Source organism: Salminus brasiliensis, chromosome 11, assembly GCF_030463535.1.
Source record: "Salminus brasiliensis chromosome 11, fSalBra1.hap2, whole genome shotgun sequence".
NCBI lineage: Eukaryota > Metazoa > Chordata > Actinopteri > Characiformes > Bryconidae > Salminus > Salminus brasiliensis.
Window position 1 is genome coordinate 7,118,112 of NC_132888.1, and position 16,740 is coordinate 7,134,851.

A 16,740-nucleotide genomic window follows, 5' to 3' on the forward strand; every position below is an offset into this window, starting at 1 on the left:
ACCTCTCACCTACATTAAAAAGAGCCAGCTTTCATTGAACACAGGTCTAGCCACGTCAGGCGGCCCATTCAAGTAACTTGTACAACTTGTAACAAGTAACTTGACACTCCTTTTAATCCCTTTATATTAATTAAAATAATTTCACCTGACACTAAATTCTCTTTTAATCACCGCAAAGATTTCAGAGAGGACCCATTTGCTCTGGGCTGTATTTCACCATGTTCATTCAGTTGAGGGAAGAGGATGAACCAAAGACCAGACCTGGCAAATTTGCCTTGTTTTCACTGGAGAAAAACTGACTGACAGTTCAGTGCAGCTGAACCAAAGGGATGAGTAAAATCAACGGTAGGAAAAGCAAGAATTGTATGGGACAAAATTGCAGCACTGTGGTCACTGAGACTCAAGAACGATGTATCAGATAGACCTAGTCTACAATAATTAAAAAAAAGGAATATGTTAACACTATGTTATGCCATACAGTCCATATATGGGGACTAAGCTGCGATGACAGCCCCTTTTAAAAGTCAATGGGCTTTAATCACAAATCCTTTGTGAAAGCATGAGCAAACTGCGTGTAAATTACAAGCATAGTGGACCTCTCCGAAAAATTCATGATTCATGAAAGGCATGTGTTAGTTAACGCAGTTAGCGCTACTGGCATTTATACTTGACACAAACCTCCTTCCATGAGTTTTTAGCCACTTGACTATCTCTGTGGTCTCTCAGAGTGGTCTCTCATACCCAAGCCGGTAGAGCTGTACCGCTCTGCTCTGTAAGATCTATTAAAATCTTCCTATTTAGCTTACAGCATTATTTGTCCAAATGTTTGTGGACACCCCTTCTAATGAATGCATTCAGCTACTTTAAGTTGCAAGCTTGTCTAGTTTCTGTAGAGAAGTATTCCCAATACAAAAAGACTCTCTGGAGCAGATAAATATGAACCTATTGGCACCATGCTGCCTAATACTAGGTGTGGGCTAGAGGGGTATAAAGCTGTGGAGCAGTGGAAGAACTGTGTTCTCTGGAAGGAAGGTGGTGCTTCATCCAGTTCTCTGAGTTGTATTGTTGGGAGGCTTAGTTGCGGAGTTGGGGATGAGTTGGGGTGGTGATCATCCAACATCCTCAATCTCACTAACGCTCTATGCACGAACGCTAAATTCTCCAACTGAAGGAGGATAAACTCTACCCTTGATTTCAGAAGAAAGAATAAATGAGCAGGTGTCCCAAAATTTTGTCCATATAGTGCATTAGTCTTAAACATGGAAACAGTTGGTTTAATTTAAAGGCATTCAGAGAGGTTGGGAAGCAACCAAGTGGCAATAAACTGCATGAATGAATGAATGAATGAATAAATAAATAAATATCTGGACATTGAGCATTTTTCATTCTTCACCCTAGCTCCGCCCACTCATCATTACCTTCACCTGTGTGTTGTTCCACCCAATAATTATTACTATTATTTGTGAGCAAAGGCAAGACTGTTTGGCTCAGTGCAGATCGATTGTCGCCAGGTTCAGTGTGTGCCAGTGTATGTCCTCTGTGTTATGATGACACAGGTCATAATGATCTCCCGCGAGCGAGGCGGCTGCAGCCCCTGTCCACCTAGCCGTGTTAGGTGGGCGACCGCTAGATGTGAATGCAACACAGCTAATTTCTTGTCAGATGCCCACCATAGTGGGGTCCAACTTATAGGTTCTAATGTAAGCTCCTCCGCCAACCACAACTGGCTGGTCTCACTGACCACCAAGGCAAGTTACAGTTAAACTAGAACCAGCCCCCAGACTTTCCTTTGCTTGTTGCCTAGCATTGCTAATGTCCATGTTCCTCACTCCCTGTTTTTTCAGTTTTTCCTTTGTCATGCATTTGCTCTCGATTGCTGTTTTCGTCATGGATGCCTCAAGACTAGAGATCTCATATCAGTATTAATTGGTATGGGGCAGATATCAGCAGAAAATGCTAAATCAGACACTGGAGATAAAATACTGACGTGTGTGTGTGTCTGATGTGTTGTTAAGTGTGTGATCTACCCTGTGGGGTAGTGTTTACCATTACAGGGCTTCTTTCAGATGTTCCTCCTAACTGACTTAACTGTTCCTCCTACTGATTCCACTAAACAGCTTATTTTAAACCTTTACAGATTTTAAAGAAGACATTTTGGACGGGTACTGGAACTGGGAATGAAAATGGGGTAGAGCAAGTTCACCCAGGCTGTAATAAAACCACTTCACAACAGTCTCCTACACTACATGGACAAAAGTATTGGGACACCTGCTTCTTCACCGTTGCTTACGATTTCAAAAGGTATTAGTAAAAAGACTTTATCCTGTCCAGGAAGAAGGCTTTCTTCTAGATTTTGGAGGAGGCATTGCTGTGAGGATTTGATTGCGTCCAGCAACCAGAATGTGGTAGTGAGGTCAGGATGTTGGATGATCACCACGCCACCTCATCATCCTCTACTCCCCAACTCATCTCAAAAGTATTGGCTGGAGCACCATCATCACCCCAGAGAACACAGTTCTTCCACTGCTCCACAGCTCAGTGCTGGGGTGCTTGATAGCCCTCTAGTCCACAGCTGGCATTAGGCAGCATGGTGTGAACAGGTTCATGATTATCTGCTCCAGAGTGCCCTACTCTATTGACAGTACAGTATCTATACAGGCACCAGACAAGCAAGCTATGCGAGTCTTCATTTGCACATCTGTGTCAGCTGAAATGCAGCAGAATGTACTCATTAGAGGGGGTGTCCACAAATATTTGGACATCTAGTGTTCTCCATAGGGTTAATGGGTGTTCATAAGAATCTATTACTTGTTAGCTACATTGGCCTCATAGCTCCTGTGCAAAATGTCAGAAGCAAGATTCAGACGGCAAACGTGACTTGGGTGCTTGCCGTGAGGGAGTTAAATGTGTTTATATTGTTAGTGTACTAGCTTCCTAATCATAGATAAAAAAAAGTAAAGGTGTTTACCTTGCGAGGCTGGAAGTCGTACTTGACGCAGTGCTGGAAACCTTTGCCTTTGGACTTGAGTGACGTCACGATCAAGCAGTTTCCCACAAAATGAGCAGAGTAGCCGACGCCTTTACTGGTGCGGAAGCTGTTGAAAAGTCATATATGAAAGATGCAGGTGAATCAAACTCATTACAAAGCCCCCCTTATCCATGAAACCCCCACAGATGAGTCTGCACACCACTGCACACCACTGAGAGCAACACTTGTACAAGTCAATATAATTAGATCACTAATGGTTTGCTAAGCCCTTAGGACAGGACACCCACACCTCTTCACTACGTCGGCTGTGTATGTGTTTAAATGATTCATCGTGTTAGCTGCTGCTGGAATTCCCCAGCTCCACATTTACAAATGCTAATATATGGAACTTTCACTTCTGTGCCGAACCGATTCAATCAGCACTGTTGGGGTTATTTACGCACCTAACATCATGTTTCTTTCTTTCATCAGACCTAAAATCTGTGTGTATATACTCTTGCTGTCAGAACTAATCTTTTTCTCTTATTGTATCTTTGACATGTTTAATTTTTTGGACCAATAGAAATGCTCCATAAACTTCTTTAACATTAACTTCCATTAAAAGTTCAGGACATTTTTGGCTCGTCCTGTAAAAAGACTTTTTTGGAGATGCACGTTTCTTGTTCTTGTTCCAACAGCAACAATATATCATATGGCATATATGGCACGTCCCCCAGGAAAAAAGGGGTGTGGCCACGATGACTGAGTGCTCAGCCCAACACAGAGAACACTCGGACGCAGGTCCGGATGAACTCAAAATGGCTCTATTCACAAACTGCTTCACCATCACCCAAATAAACGAAATAAACATACCTAAGCCCAGTAGGCTGTAAGGGCAGACATGTCTCTCCCTCTGTGCCGTGGAGGCTCTGGCTGGCGTGCTCACCTCGGCCTATTCTTTTATACAGCGTTATTAGGACAGCCTTGCAGACCAAGGGAGAGGTGTAACCCCTGTCACCACCCCTACTCACTGCCATAATAATAATAATAATAATTATATATATATATATATATATATATATATATATATATATATATATATATATATATATATATATATATATATTATGGCAGTGAGTAGGGGTGGTGACAGGGGTTAAAGATGCCTGCTATTAGCCAGAAAGTCTAAATCTAAAGTGGTGGTGCCAGTTTCAACTCACTATATAATATATATATTAGAGAGGGCCTGTGAAGAGTTCAGAGCACGTTTGGTAGGGTCTAGGACGTAAATAAGGCAAGAGACAGTAGTGAGAAATGGTCCGACTCCAACTGAGTTGTGTGGTATTCTGGACTGCAAAACTGAAAAGCATACTCTTCCTCACATACTCTTCCTCACATACTCTTCCTCACATTGCATGCAGAGCTTTTTAGAGCGAGAGTGAGTTGAAACTGGCACCACCACTTTAGATTTAGACTTTCTGGCCAATAGAAGGAATCTTTAACAACAATCACAAATCCACAAGTTTCCCCTTTGCTCCATATGTGGTCAACCAGGCAACATTTCTGATAGTATTATTTAATATACACTACACAGACAAAAGTATTTGGACACCACTGAATTCAGGTGTTTTAATTAGTCGTATTGCCACAGTTGCATAAAATCTAGCCCCCAGCCACGCAGTCTGCCTTTGTACACATTAGTGAAAGTATGGGTGGTTCTATAATTTAAAGAGCTCACTGAATTCCAGCGTGGTTCGGTAATAGAAGCCACCGCCAGGTCAGCTGGTTGGTGTGGCACAACAGATAATACCACTACCTGCTAGTGAGCTACCTCACCACGTGGGAGAATGGGGTTCGATTCCCAGTCTGGGTGACTGTGCTGCTGTGCTACACCAATAAGAGTCCTTGGGCAAGACTCCTAACACTACATTGGCCCTCCTTTGTAATACGAGTAACCTTGTAAGTCGCTCTGGATAAGAGCATCTGCTAAATGCCATAAATGTGAATGTATATTCCTCACTAAATCAACTCCATCAGCTGTGAGTGGTATTACTGAAAAATGGAAACAAAAAGTTGGTGCTAATCTAATACTTTTGGGAAGAGGGGGGAGGTGGGGATGAGGTGGGGTGGTGATAGAGCTAGAGAGAGAACGCCATCTACTCACCCTAGAGAGAGCAAGGGCGATTGCGCTCTCTCTGGGCCCCGGCTGTCGATGGCTAGCAGCATGATCGAGATACGAACCAGCGATCCTCTGATTACAGTGACAGCGCCTTACTCCGCTGGACCACCCAGGGCCCAAATTTTTGCACTGCCAAAAAACCTTAACATTAAGTAATAGGTTCTTCACGCTCATAGATCCTATTATCAACATGGTTCTTTATGGAACCACTCAAAGAACCGTTTGAAGCACCGTCATTTTTAAGAGTGCAGCATTTGGAAGCACTTATAGACAAGTTTGCATTGAGAAGTGGTTCTCAGGAACTTGTTTAAAGAGATTTTTCAGGGTTCCAATTCTGCTCTGGGGCTCTGGGTTGGCTCGGAGCTGCGAGGGCTGAGAGTGAGAGGGCTGAAATGAGATTAGCATGGTGCATCTCTCCAGACCTATCATAGGCAGAGCACAGCCTGTATGGTGCCTGAATACAAATCGTGCAAACACAGAAAAAAACGCCGTCCGGTTCGTGCTGAGGGTATACGAGGTTATGCACAAAGTTTATACACACAAAGTTAGAGGAGAGACGAGGTTCCTCAGGTTCTTCTCCAGCCCAGGACAAGAAGATTTGATACATAATGATGACTTTTTTTTTTTCTGCTCATCTGCTCATTTTCCACACTTCCCTTCCGTCCCTGCTGCCATCCCTTCCCACCACACATATACACAGACATGCTCTTCCACGCTCTTCTCTCCACACTGAGGCTTTACTCCGTGTCTCCTGGGACCTCTGCAGATAAACACAGTGCTTCTGGGCTATTGATCTCAGCTTTAATTACCCACAAGTCTCTACACAAGGCGTTCCTTCTGTGCTCCAGACATTAAAAGCCCAAATTAATACCGGTTTCCCCCTGCGGAGATCCGCCTCTGATTCCGGAGCGTTCCGCCCACCCCAGGTTCACGCTTCTGTTCGTTTAATCAGCAAAATCTGACCTAATTCTCATTCATGCAAGCATAATCCACCACATCATCACCAAGCAGAATCCCTTAACAAAGCTCATTCTGCACGTGGCAGGCGAGCAGGCAAGCAGGCAGGACATCGGGACATCAACGTCCCGAGAAAAAAAAAACAACAACAAAAAAAAAACAAACAAAGCGGTCCAGCATAATCTCCTTAAAGACGCCAGCTGCTGGCAGTTATTGCAACCCGCAAGGCTCGTCCCTTCATTGTCATGCAGATGTGCGGCGGTGATTAACTCACCAGTAAAGGTAGGGTTTGTCCTTGTCTACATTGATGTTGTTGAGGGGATCCATGCGGAACCAGGTGTTGAGACTGAAGCCGTTCTGATAAGGCCACTTGGCAATGGGAGGTAAAGCAATCGCCTGGCAAAAAAGAGACAGAGAGAGAGAGAGAGCTCAGGAGATTGCTATCGCTGCAGAAAACACATGAACAGGTTCAGTATTCGCTCCTGATTATGCTGCGTTTAACATCTGTAAAGCACATCAGGCAGCACAGCTAAACATAAAGGTTCTTCGAATGGTTCTTAGAGCGAAGCCATAGAACCATGTTGGTTCTTAGAAATGGATAAATGAATGAAGAACCTTCGGTTTACCAAATTTAAGGTTCTACACTGCCAAATGAGATCTGAGAGTGTGTATTCATACAGGTTCTTTGATTGAGAACGCTGGTCTCAGATCTGTTCCTGTTAGTAAGGTTATACTTAGTAAATGAGAGAGGGATCTGATCCTGGATCAGCACTCCTACTCTAAGAAGCGTTGTGAATACAGGCTATTCATTTGACTCAATTGGAGATGCTAATTAAGCAAATATACAAACACAACAGCAATAGTAATAGGCCTATTTTAAATTAAAATAGAGTTTCTTGCTATATGTACATATAATAAATTGACAAAAGTATTGGGACACCTGCTCATTCATTCTTTCTTCTGAAATCAATGAGTTTAACCCTGCTTTTGTTGGAGTAACTGTCTCTGCTGTCCAGGGAAGAAGGCTTTCTACTAGATTTCAGAGGAGCATTGCTGTGAGGATTTGATTGCAATCAGTGGTAAGAGTGTTAGTGAGGTCCGGATGCTGGATGATCAACACCACACCTCATCCTTAACTCCCCAACTCATCCCCAAAGTTTTGGATGGCGCACCAACTATCCATCATTCCAGAGAACACAGTTCCTCCACTGCTCCACAGCTGCTCAATGCTGGGGGGCATTATACCCCTCCAGCCCACTCCTGGCATTAGGCAGCATGGTGCCAATAGGTTCATGTTTATTTGAGTCCTATTCTATTAGTATATATATACACAAGTGTATAATGCATACATTAATATACACAAATAGATTATATACAGTTATACAGAAATGTAGGATTATGAGCGCTGATTAATAAAACAGGGTGAAAACTTACAGCAGCACTCCGGCCGGGGAAGTTGAAGAAAGCGTCCGGCCCGTGTCTTTGTGGCATCTGGTTTAGCACAGCCAGCAGCTTTACTGCATGCCTCGGCTACAGACAGCACAGACACATGCACAGTTACACTTTAGATCAATCAGGGTCCCACCTTATATCCAGTGTCTATAATAACGGTATATATATATATATATATATATATATATATATATATATATATATATATATATATATATATATATATATAGTTACATATTAACAATCCATGTATCAACAATTTCGTTACTGGGGTAGGCTGTTAAAGATGCATTACAGTCGTACACATACATATAATTTTCAGTTTAGACTCTTGCAATTACGCGAGTCTAAGAGGAAGGCAATAGCTGTAAAAGGCAAATCAGTAGTTGATATAAATACAGTCATTCTCACCTTATTACATATGTATTACCACCCAACAGAGAATATGCAGTTTCAGGTATTGAGATACACTTGTATAAAAACTTGTATATGAGTGACAGCTAAAGTAGAAACATGTACATACACAAGCTATATAACTGTAACCCATTTGTAAGAGTGAATACATCAGCAGTAGTTTCTAGTGATGATGATGATCTAGCCAGAGCAGTGGCAGCTCCATGAAACTTCAGATATAGACAAAGTAATTATCATATTGGTCTTATCAGTCCATGTGGCTCAACTGCTCAATTTGCATTTCTTTGCAAATTCCAGTCTGGCCACTAGGAACTGCCGGGCAGCCGACACGCTTGCCGCATCCTCAGCTCCCCAGTGGACAAAGGCTATCAATACTTTTCCTTCCAGATTGAAAAACAAGCTTCTTCCTCAGAGCCAGAACTGAATCAGTTCATCAAAACTCCCCTGAATTCCCCTGAAAATTCCCCTGAACCTTATGAACTGTCCTCATGTAATATTTGTATTATTTCTCATAAAGCATCTAGTCCATACACCTTCTAATACATGTAATAATAATAACAACAACAACAACAACAATAGGCCATAATAAAATAAATATCTTAGTATATATTTAATGAGCACAGGCTCCAGATTTTACTTTTGCAGGCACCCATTAATCACCTCCAGCTTGGCTGTTACATAGTATACCCACTACTAGCCCTTCTGCTGAGGTACTCTACTCTGTTTAGAAAATGAGAGCAATTGTGACAGCATCTTCACTGTGGCGACTACCAGCATCAATACTCCGTCAATAGCTCGCACTCCAGCCAGCAGTAAGTCAATATCTCGGGAGGTCCCGGTCATTCTGAGGCTGATTGCTTTGGAGGCCAGTGAAAGTATCACTGACTGCCTGACCGCAGAGCGGAGTAAGAGACGGCACAGTCCCGAGCTGCAGGGGGACTGTTCCAAACAGAGGGGCTGCCGCTGGCTTACCCACAATCCTCCTTCTCCTCTCAGCATGCTGAAGAGCAGCTTTAGCTCCTTCACCGTGATGCTGTAACTGGCCAGCACTCCAAGCATGTCCACCAGCAGATCTGAGAAGAGAGAGAAAGAGAGAGAGAAAGACTTATGAGATGGTTTGACCGCCAACTATAGCTTTAGGATCAAACGTACATACTTTTTTTCCAGACCTGGTCAATCAGTCAAGACATGTTTGATGGTGATATTTGATCTGGTTTTGGTTCCACATGCAGTTTTGCTGCTTAATGCACTAAAAGAACTTGATGCATGATGAACAATTGTCCCGTTGTCATCACATTTATGGTCTGCATTTTCTTATACTGGACACTGATTCATTTGTGGAGGGGCGTGAGTCTGACCTTGGCTGTGTTGTCAATCTGGCAAGTCGTCTTTCCTCCCAAAAAAAGATCAATTTACTGATTGATTTGGTTCCACTAAACTGCTGATATTCCAGCATTACTAGCAGCTGAACCAACTTCAAGTACAGAACTTGAGACTAGTTCCAGTTTACCGAATGAACAAGCTTGTCCTGCAACAATTACATCATCACTGACAGATATAATTGCCCTTGTCTCTTCCCACTGCTCATTTTTACTTCTTCTGTTGTTAAATGGGTGCCAATTGCCTGCCTCAACTTCCTGTCATTGGTACAAAAACGGTACAAAAACGATTGTCAAACCATGGTTCGGTTTGATCTGGTTCAAGACCACCTCTTTTAGCTGGGCCAAACTTTGGTCTGGTCCAATACCACCTTCTTTGGTTGGGCCAAACTTTGGTCCTTTGGTGGGCATCTTTCACACCTGCTATTTTGGTTTAGACCAAACAGAAAAGGCAGAAGGTCCAGACCAAACAAGGTAGGTGTGAAAGCCTAACCAGGCCTTCATCACACACTTGTCTTTCAACTGTGTTGAGCTGCAAGTTCTGTCTCGTAGAGTTACCCATGTGGCTTCTGACCCGAAACAAATGTCATATCTTGGTTGATCTTGGTCTTGCTTTTATTGCTTGATATTTCAATCGTGATGTGTTAAGCCACTCAAACTATGACATGTCCCTTGCTTGCGATGCCTGCATCAAGCTAATGAGTCTGAAACTTTCCATTTCCCCCCCTGATGAGGTCCATTGTTTTGTTGGCTGAAGAACATTTGATGAAGAAGATCTCTATATAATTCTAAATCTATTCTGCAGCTTCTAACATGAGTTATTTCATCAAAGAACATTGATGAGAAGCAGTCCAGAATCAGTCGTACAAGCCCAGGTCATGGCACTACCTCCAGCATGTTTGGACAATAAGCTTGTGTTTGTGTTTGGGATCATAAGCAGATCTTTTCGTTCTCCACACTTTGGCCTTTTCATCACTTAGAAAGGTAGAAAGTGATGAACGTTCATATTCTAATCTAGCCTACTTATTCTTACTGCTGATGGTTTGCATCTCATGCTATGGGCTGGAAGCTGAATGGCAGATTGTGAATCTCCAGCCCTGTGGAGGTGGTTGGTGAGGTCACTGGTGATGTTTTTTTGTTTGTTTGTTTGTTTGTTTCTTCCCACAGCTCTCACAATAGCCCAATTTGGACGGGATTTAATTTACATGGGGTCCTGGGAAAATTCTCTTTCATGGGGGCTCCTTTGTGATATTATTCCTGTCCGAATCGACCATGCCTGTGTTTTTCTCTGTTGTCCCTCTGTTGTAAATTACCGACTAAATTACCTACTGTTTCTAACTGACCCACCAATCTAACTGAACCCACCAATCGTTTGGTAATTTTGGCACTGTCAGATTCACATCTCTGTGTTTTTCCAGGCAGATGTTGCCTCACATAAGAACAAAATGTTTTGGCCGCTGCTGATAGGCCGTATTTTTTTCCGATCCATTCGATGTCTAGTTGTTGGTACCCCAGTAGGTTCTTTCATTCCCTCTCATGCTCTCCCAGACAAGTCTCTTCTTTTCATTTTGGTTTATTTTCTTTTAGAACAAATGCAGGTCTGACAGGTGGAGCTCAGGCCTCAAACCAAGAGCAGACACTCAGACACTCATTGTTTGTTGGTTGTTCAAACAAACAATCCAACAGGTCATACCTGGGCAACAAGAAACACTCAACCCTAATCCTAACCTTAACCTCAACGCAAACTTCTAATCCTAACCCTCATCCTGGCCCTAATCTTAACCATAACATCAACCCAAAACCCTCATAACCCTTATATAAGCCCTAATCCTGATCTTAACCTCAATCAAAAAAACTAATCCTCATCCTGACTCTAATCCTAACCTTAACCCCAACCCTCATGTAGGCCCTAATCCTAACCTTAATCTCAACCCAAAACCCAATCTTAACCCCATCCTGGCCCTAATCTTAACCTTAATCTCAACCCAAAACCCAATCCTAACCTATATGTAGGCCCTAATTCTAATCTTAACCTCAATCAAAAAACTAATCCTAACCCTCATCCTGGCCCTAATCCTAATCTTAACATCAACCCAGAATCTAATCCTTACCCTTATCCTGACCCTAATGCTAAGCCTAACCCCAACCTAAAACCTAACCCTGGCCCTCATCCTAACCATAACCTCAACCCAAAACCTAATCCTAACACTCATCCTGGCCCTCATCCTAACCATAATCTCAACCCAAAACCTAATCCTAACACTCATCCTGGCCCTCATCCTAACCATAACCTCAACCCAAAACCTAATCCTAACACTCATCCTGGCCCTCATCCTAACCATAACCTCAACTCAAAACCTTATCTTAACACTCATCCTGGCCCTCATCCTAACCATAACCTCAACCCTAAACCTAATCCTAACTCTCATCCTGGCCCTAATCCTAACTTTAACCTCAACCCAAAACCTAATCCTAACCTTCATGTAGGCCCTAATTCTAATCTTAACATCAACCCAGAATCTAATCCTTACCCTTATCCTGACCCTAATGCTAAGCCTAACCCCAACCTAAAACCTAACCCTGGCCCAAATCCTAACCATAACCTCAACCCAAAACCTAATCCTAACACTCATCCTGGCCCTCATCCTAACCATAACCTCAACCCAAACACCTTATCATAACCCTCATATAAACCCTAATCCTGATCTTAACCTCAATTTAAAAATCTAATCCTCATCCTGGCCCTAATCCTAACCATAACCTCAATCCAAACTCTTAATCCTAACCCTTCATCCTGACCCTAATCCTAACCTTAACCTCAACCCTTATGTAGGCCCTAATCCTAATCATAACCTCAACACAAAACCTTATCCTAACCCTCATCCTGGCCCTAATCCTAACCATAACCTCAACCCAAAACCTAATCCTAACCCTTATCCTGGCCCTAATCCTAGCCTTAACCTCAATCAAAAACCTTAATCCTAACCCTCACCCTGGCCCCTTAATCTCAATCTAACCCAGTTAAGATCCAGTTCCAGACTGGTGTCAGCAGCTGGTCTACAGCAGCTGGGTGAGGATGTTGAGATGGTCCTGTTAGATGATCAGTGATTCCTTGGTTGAACATCTACATATTTGAACTTGGACTCTCTGAATAAAGTGAAGAACACCTGTATTCATTAATCTACAGAATGTTGTCGACAAGTTACTGGTAGTCTGATGAGTCTTTAATCTAGAAAGGACCACTCCAGATCAACGGTCACCGAACTGGCCTTGCTATTCCAGGACTTTTTAAAAGGAAGGCTGTATAATTATAATGAAAATTATATGAAATATGCTGTGATATATTTATCATAAATTATGAAATTTATGGAAACAGTAAAAAGTTAAATAATCATAGGTTAAATTTTAATTACTAGTAGGGGAGGTCACTATTCAGAACAGTAGCAGAGATTAGCTGCTTTCTGAATGCAGACCTGAAATACCCACTGATACTACACTTACACAAAGATTGGCGATGCAAATCAATGAGCACAGGCTAAGGACATCTGCCTGCTGCGATTAAAAAGGAACTATAAAGTGCATTTATATCGATTAGTGCCGTGTAATGTCTTCATTTTATGCTTCGTCAAAAATGCTGTCAGGAGTTCAGATGGGGCAAAGCCTCAGACGCTACTTCAGAAAGAATCCACAGCGCAAAGGCTACAAAACGACACACAGTGAAAATATGCAGACAGAGCAGGCAAGAGCACATCAATTACTGATTGAACGGGGAGGGGGGGGTGGTGAGGGGCATCAGTGTTCGTCATTCATAAATGGAAGGGAAAATTTAATATTCCTCTAAACTGCCATTCATTCTCATTATAGAACAGACTGCAACTAATGAGATTTTTCCCTCAATATCTCTCTCCTTCCTAAGCCTGAGGAATTTCACTGTGTAGGGCATAGCAACTTAATCCATATTTCCCTCTCTCTCATTCACAGCGCTGCGAGTCTACCACAGGCATTCGCAGCGAAACGGAAATCTACTACTTTTTTGTTTGTATCGTCTCCTGCCTGCTGTTCTAAAGAGCTGTATGTGTGTTATATCTGACCTTAAATACAGAATGGTCATGTTCTGAACAGCAGCATGGTTCTGAAGCATGGATTAGAGTCTGGAGAGGGGGCAATAGGTAGTGGAGTCAGAATCAGGCTGCATCACAAAAGTTTAAACTCCAGCTAAATTCACCTGAAGAGCTGTACATTTACATTTAAGGCATTTAGCAGACGCTCTTATCCAGAGCGACTTACAAAAGTGCTTTGCTATTTACTCAAGAAAAACTTCAGCTGGTTTGAATAGACTAATAATTCAAAGATCCTCTAAGTTTAAACTCTACTAAACACAAGTCAGTAAGGAGACCACTCTACTATTCGCCCAAATACTCTCGGAACACCCCGATCCGCTTTCTTCGGGAATACAATCTGGGATGGATCACTTCACACTTCACATGGCCCATCAAAAAACGGGGACACCAAGCTTTTCAGTCAAATACTTTTACCATTAACTTTCTAATTAATTACATATATTAATTAATTAGCTCATTGCTGCATATTGCAAATGCTCCAACCACAGTACACCCATCCTCTATGAATGGTACAGGTTACCCCCCTCAACAAGGCCCTTCATACAAGTCCTATGTGAAGTCTGAGGTTTGAGTCCAACGAAACCTTGCCCCCCAAAATGCTACACAAACCCAGCTCAGTAGCAAAACCTGGCTAGCTAAAGCTGTGCAGTAGCAGCAGTGAAGCATCTATGTAAGGTAAACGAGGTAAATATCGTGAAGATGTTCTGTTGATGCTTTACTGACATGAAGTACATTTACTGTTGATCTGTTACATCAAGCAGCTAACCCAGCCTTTTCCAGAAAGCTCATTGGTTCTAATCCTAACCTGAGGGCTGAGTCCAACAAAACACTGCCCCCAAAAACTTGCATGCACCCAGCCCAGTAGCGAGACCCTGCTAGCCAAAACTGGCAAAGCAGTAATATTTGGTGAAACTTGCCACTTTGGTAGGATGAGGTGCTGTAGATACTGAACACCAGCACCTCATCTCTTGTTTCCGCTACAGGGGAATATGGGTCACTGTGTGAACCAGGCCTTGTGACCACGGCTTTTCCTGTTACAGTGTTTGCAAAAGGGGAGCTTGAACTTGGCCAATGAAGCCAGGAAAAGCAAACTGGGATCCATGCTGGGCTAAAAGTTAATGCTAGTTGACCCTGACCTTTTCCATCTCTTCCCTCCATAGTCCGATCCCTAAAAAACAAACGGGACTACCTCAGTTTTATCAAACTGGAGCTAAACACACATCAGAAGGAAAAGCACCAACTTTGTTTTTATCAGTGAGTCTCAAGAAAGCTAAACCTATGGAAGTGAGAGTTCGGCTACAAGCTACAATCTCTTCAGCTAGCTAACCTCACACTGCAACAAGGTGACACTTGGAAATTTTTAAAGCTATGCTAGGACATGTGGGATCTGTAAACCAGCCTCCAGTGAAAGGAAAATCAGTGTGTTTCATTCTGAGGCTGAATAACAGGGGTGTAAAAAGACCTGTAAAACCACATCTGGGCATTTTGTCTCGCCCCAGCTGAAGTCACATACCTACCAATAATCAATAGATGCATTCTTTTAAACAGCATTTTTCTTTGATAACAGCATTTGTGATGGCATGTCGGGATTACACCAGCATCATTCGATAATTCCTGTCCATTTTAGCCCATGCTTCCACAAGCTGGGTAGCAAATTCAGCTTTGGTATTTAAAATTGGTGTCCAGGCTAAAAGTTGGAAGTCTGGCAATATTTTGCCGATAAGTCGAATTCTCACAGTGTTCCATCCTGAGGGCCTTTGGATTTGGACTCCTTTGCAGCGCTTTGGTGTTTGTGATACTTGGCATGTTGTAGAGTTAATGTTGTGGTCTGCATGGACATGATCTCAAGGGACTTGTCTGACAGGACTGACCCTGTTTTTAAAGTAAGGGGATACAGAACCATACATATTAGAAAAGAAATGATGCATGTGACTAATTTGCTGTTTGGGAAGCTTATGAATTTTAACAAAAGTAACCTGTAATCAAGCAAACAAACAAACAAACAAATAAATGGCTACCCTATTTTATATCCGAACAACGGTCTAACCAGCCTTTCTACATCAATTTTAAGAAATCTTATAAACTTCACTAATTCAGTGTTAAAATAAATACATTTGATTGAAAGACATAGGCTACCAAACCTGAGACCACTATGAGCTGGAAGAGACTGGAAATCCATTGAATGGCACAGAACGATTTCTAGCTCAGTTTCAACCCAGATGTCTGACAAGGTTTAATGATTAAATTTGTCTGGATAGAAACTAAATTCTGGGGTAAGGAGCTTAATCGGAAGAAAGTGTTGGTGGTGTAAGCAGAGATGAACCAATCTCTAACCTTCAGATCCGACCGAGGACCTTCCGATATTTGCATACATGATGAAGAAAGGTCTGAGCAAAAGAGTCAGCAAGAGCAAATGTGTGTAAATTGAGAGCCTCAATAGCTTTAGAGCCTTAGGTTCAATGCACCTACTTTCTAATTTCCCATCAGTCTGGCAGGCCACACTGAAATGCTGCTCCATTTCCAGCTGCAGAATAGCATGATGTCCATGTTTCCCAACCTTATATTAGCCCACAACTTGTCTAGACCAGATTAGCTTTGTTTGTGTTGCATGTAAACCCAGAGAAACTGGGTTTCTGGCTGCTTATTAACATCATAAACTCATCATGTGTCCTCGTTAGTCTCTCTTTACCTAGTGTGCATGTCTTCATGACACAAGGACAGGCAAATTTGTAAAGGATGTAAGTGTAAGATGCTCTTTTGAGATGTACAAGTCAGCCAGCTTTAGTCTAGAGTCTGAGTTGAGCAGCAAGTCCTACTCAAGTCACAAGCCAGTTTCCCTGCAACTCAAGTGTGACTACAGTCTAAATTGCTATCTCAAGTCCCCATCTCTGCAATCCACAGCGTTTCCCCTCAGCATATTGATCAGCTCTTCGTTCCTGCAGCTCAGCCCACACATTTCGGTCCTCTGAAACCGGTCCACTTATGGTACCCTGTTTCAGATTGTCCTCAGTGTGTGGCAGGGCATTCTGCGTAATACCTCCCAACCTCTGCAACTCTCTCCTTCAAAGCCTCTGTGATCTCAGCTCTATCTCAGCCTCTCTCATCTCGATCACAACACAAAGCCCAGCTCTTTACTCAGTGCTATTTCACTCTCTACAGTCTCCTGCTGATGTTTCGGGGACTTCTTTCTACACCCTGAAAAAAAGGATTCTTCAAGATTTCGTTAGTGAAGGCAATATGGCAGTGGTACAAAATCTCCATGAAGCAGTA

The 16,740-nt window shown here is 42.6% G+C and overlaps 1 protein-coding gene across 3 annotated transcripts in view; it reads right to left on the reverse strand.

Moving 5' to 3' along the window:
• Positions 1-16,740, reverse strand: part of nbeab (neurobeachin b) — a 464,498-nt gene that overhangs the window by 333,675 nt on the left and 114,083 nt on the right. For all 3 annotated transcript variants that reach the window (XM_072691521.1, XM_072691520.1, XM_072691522.1), the window contains exons 3-6: positions 8,943-9,043; positions 7,539-7,634; positions 6,379-6,500; positions 2,969-3,095 (exon numbers count right to left, since the gene is read on the reverse strand). In XM_072691521.1, the coding sequence (XP_072547622.1) occupies positions 2,969-3,095; positions 6,379-6,500; positions 7,539-7,634; positions 8,943-9,043 (446 nt within the window). The remainder of the gene's footprint in view (positions 1-2,968; positions 3,096-6,378; positions 6,501-7,538; positions 7,635-8,942; positions 9,044-16,740) is intronic.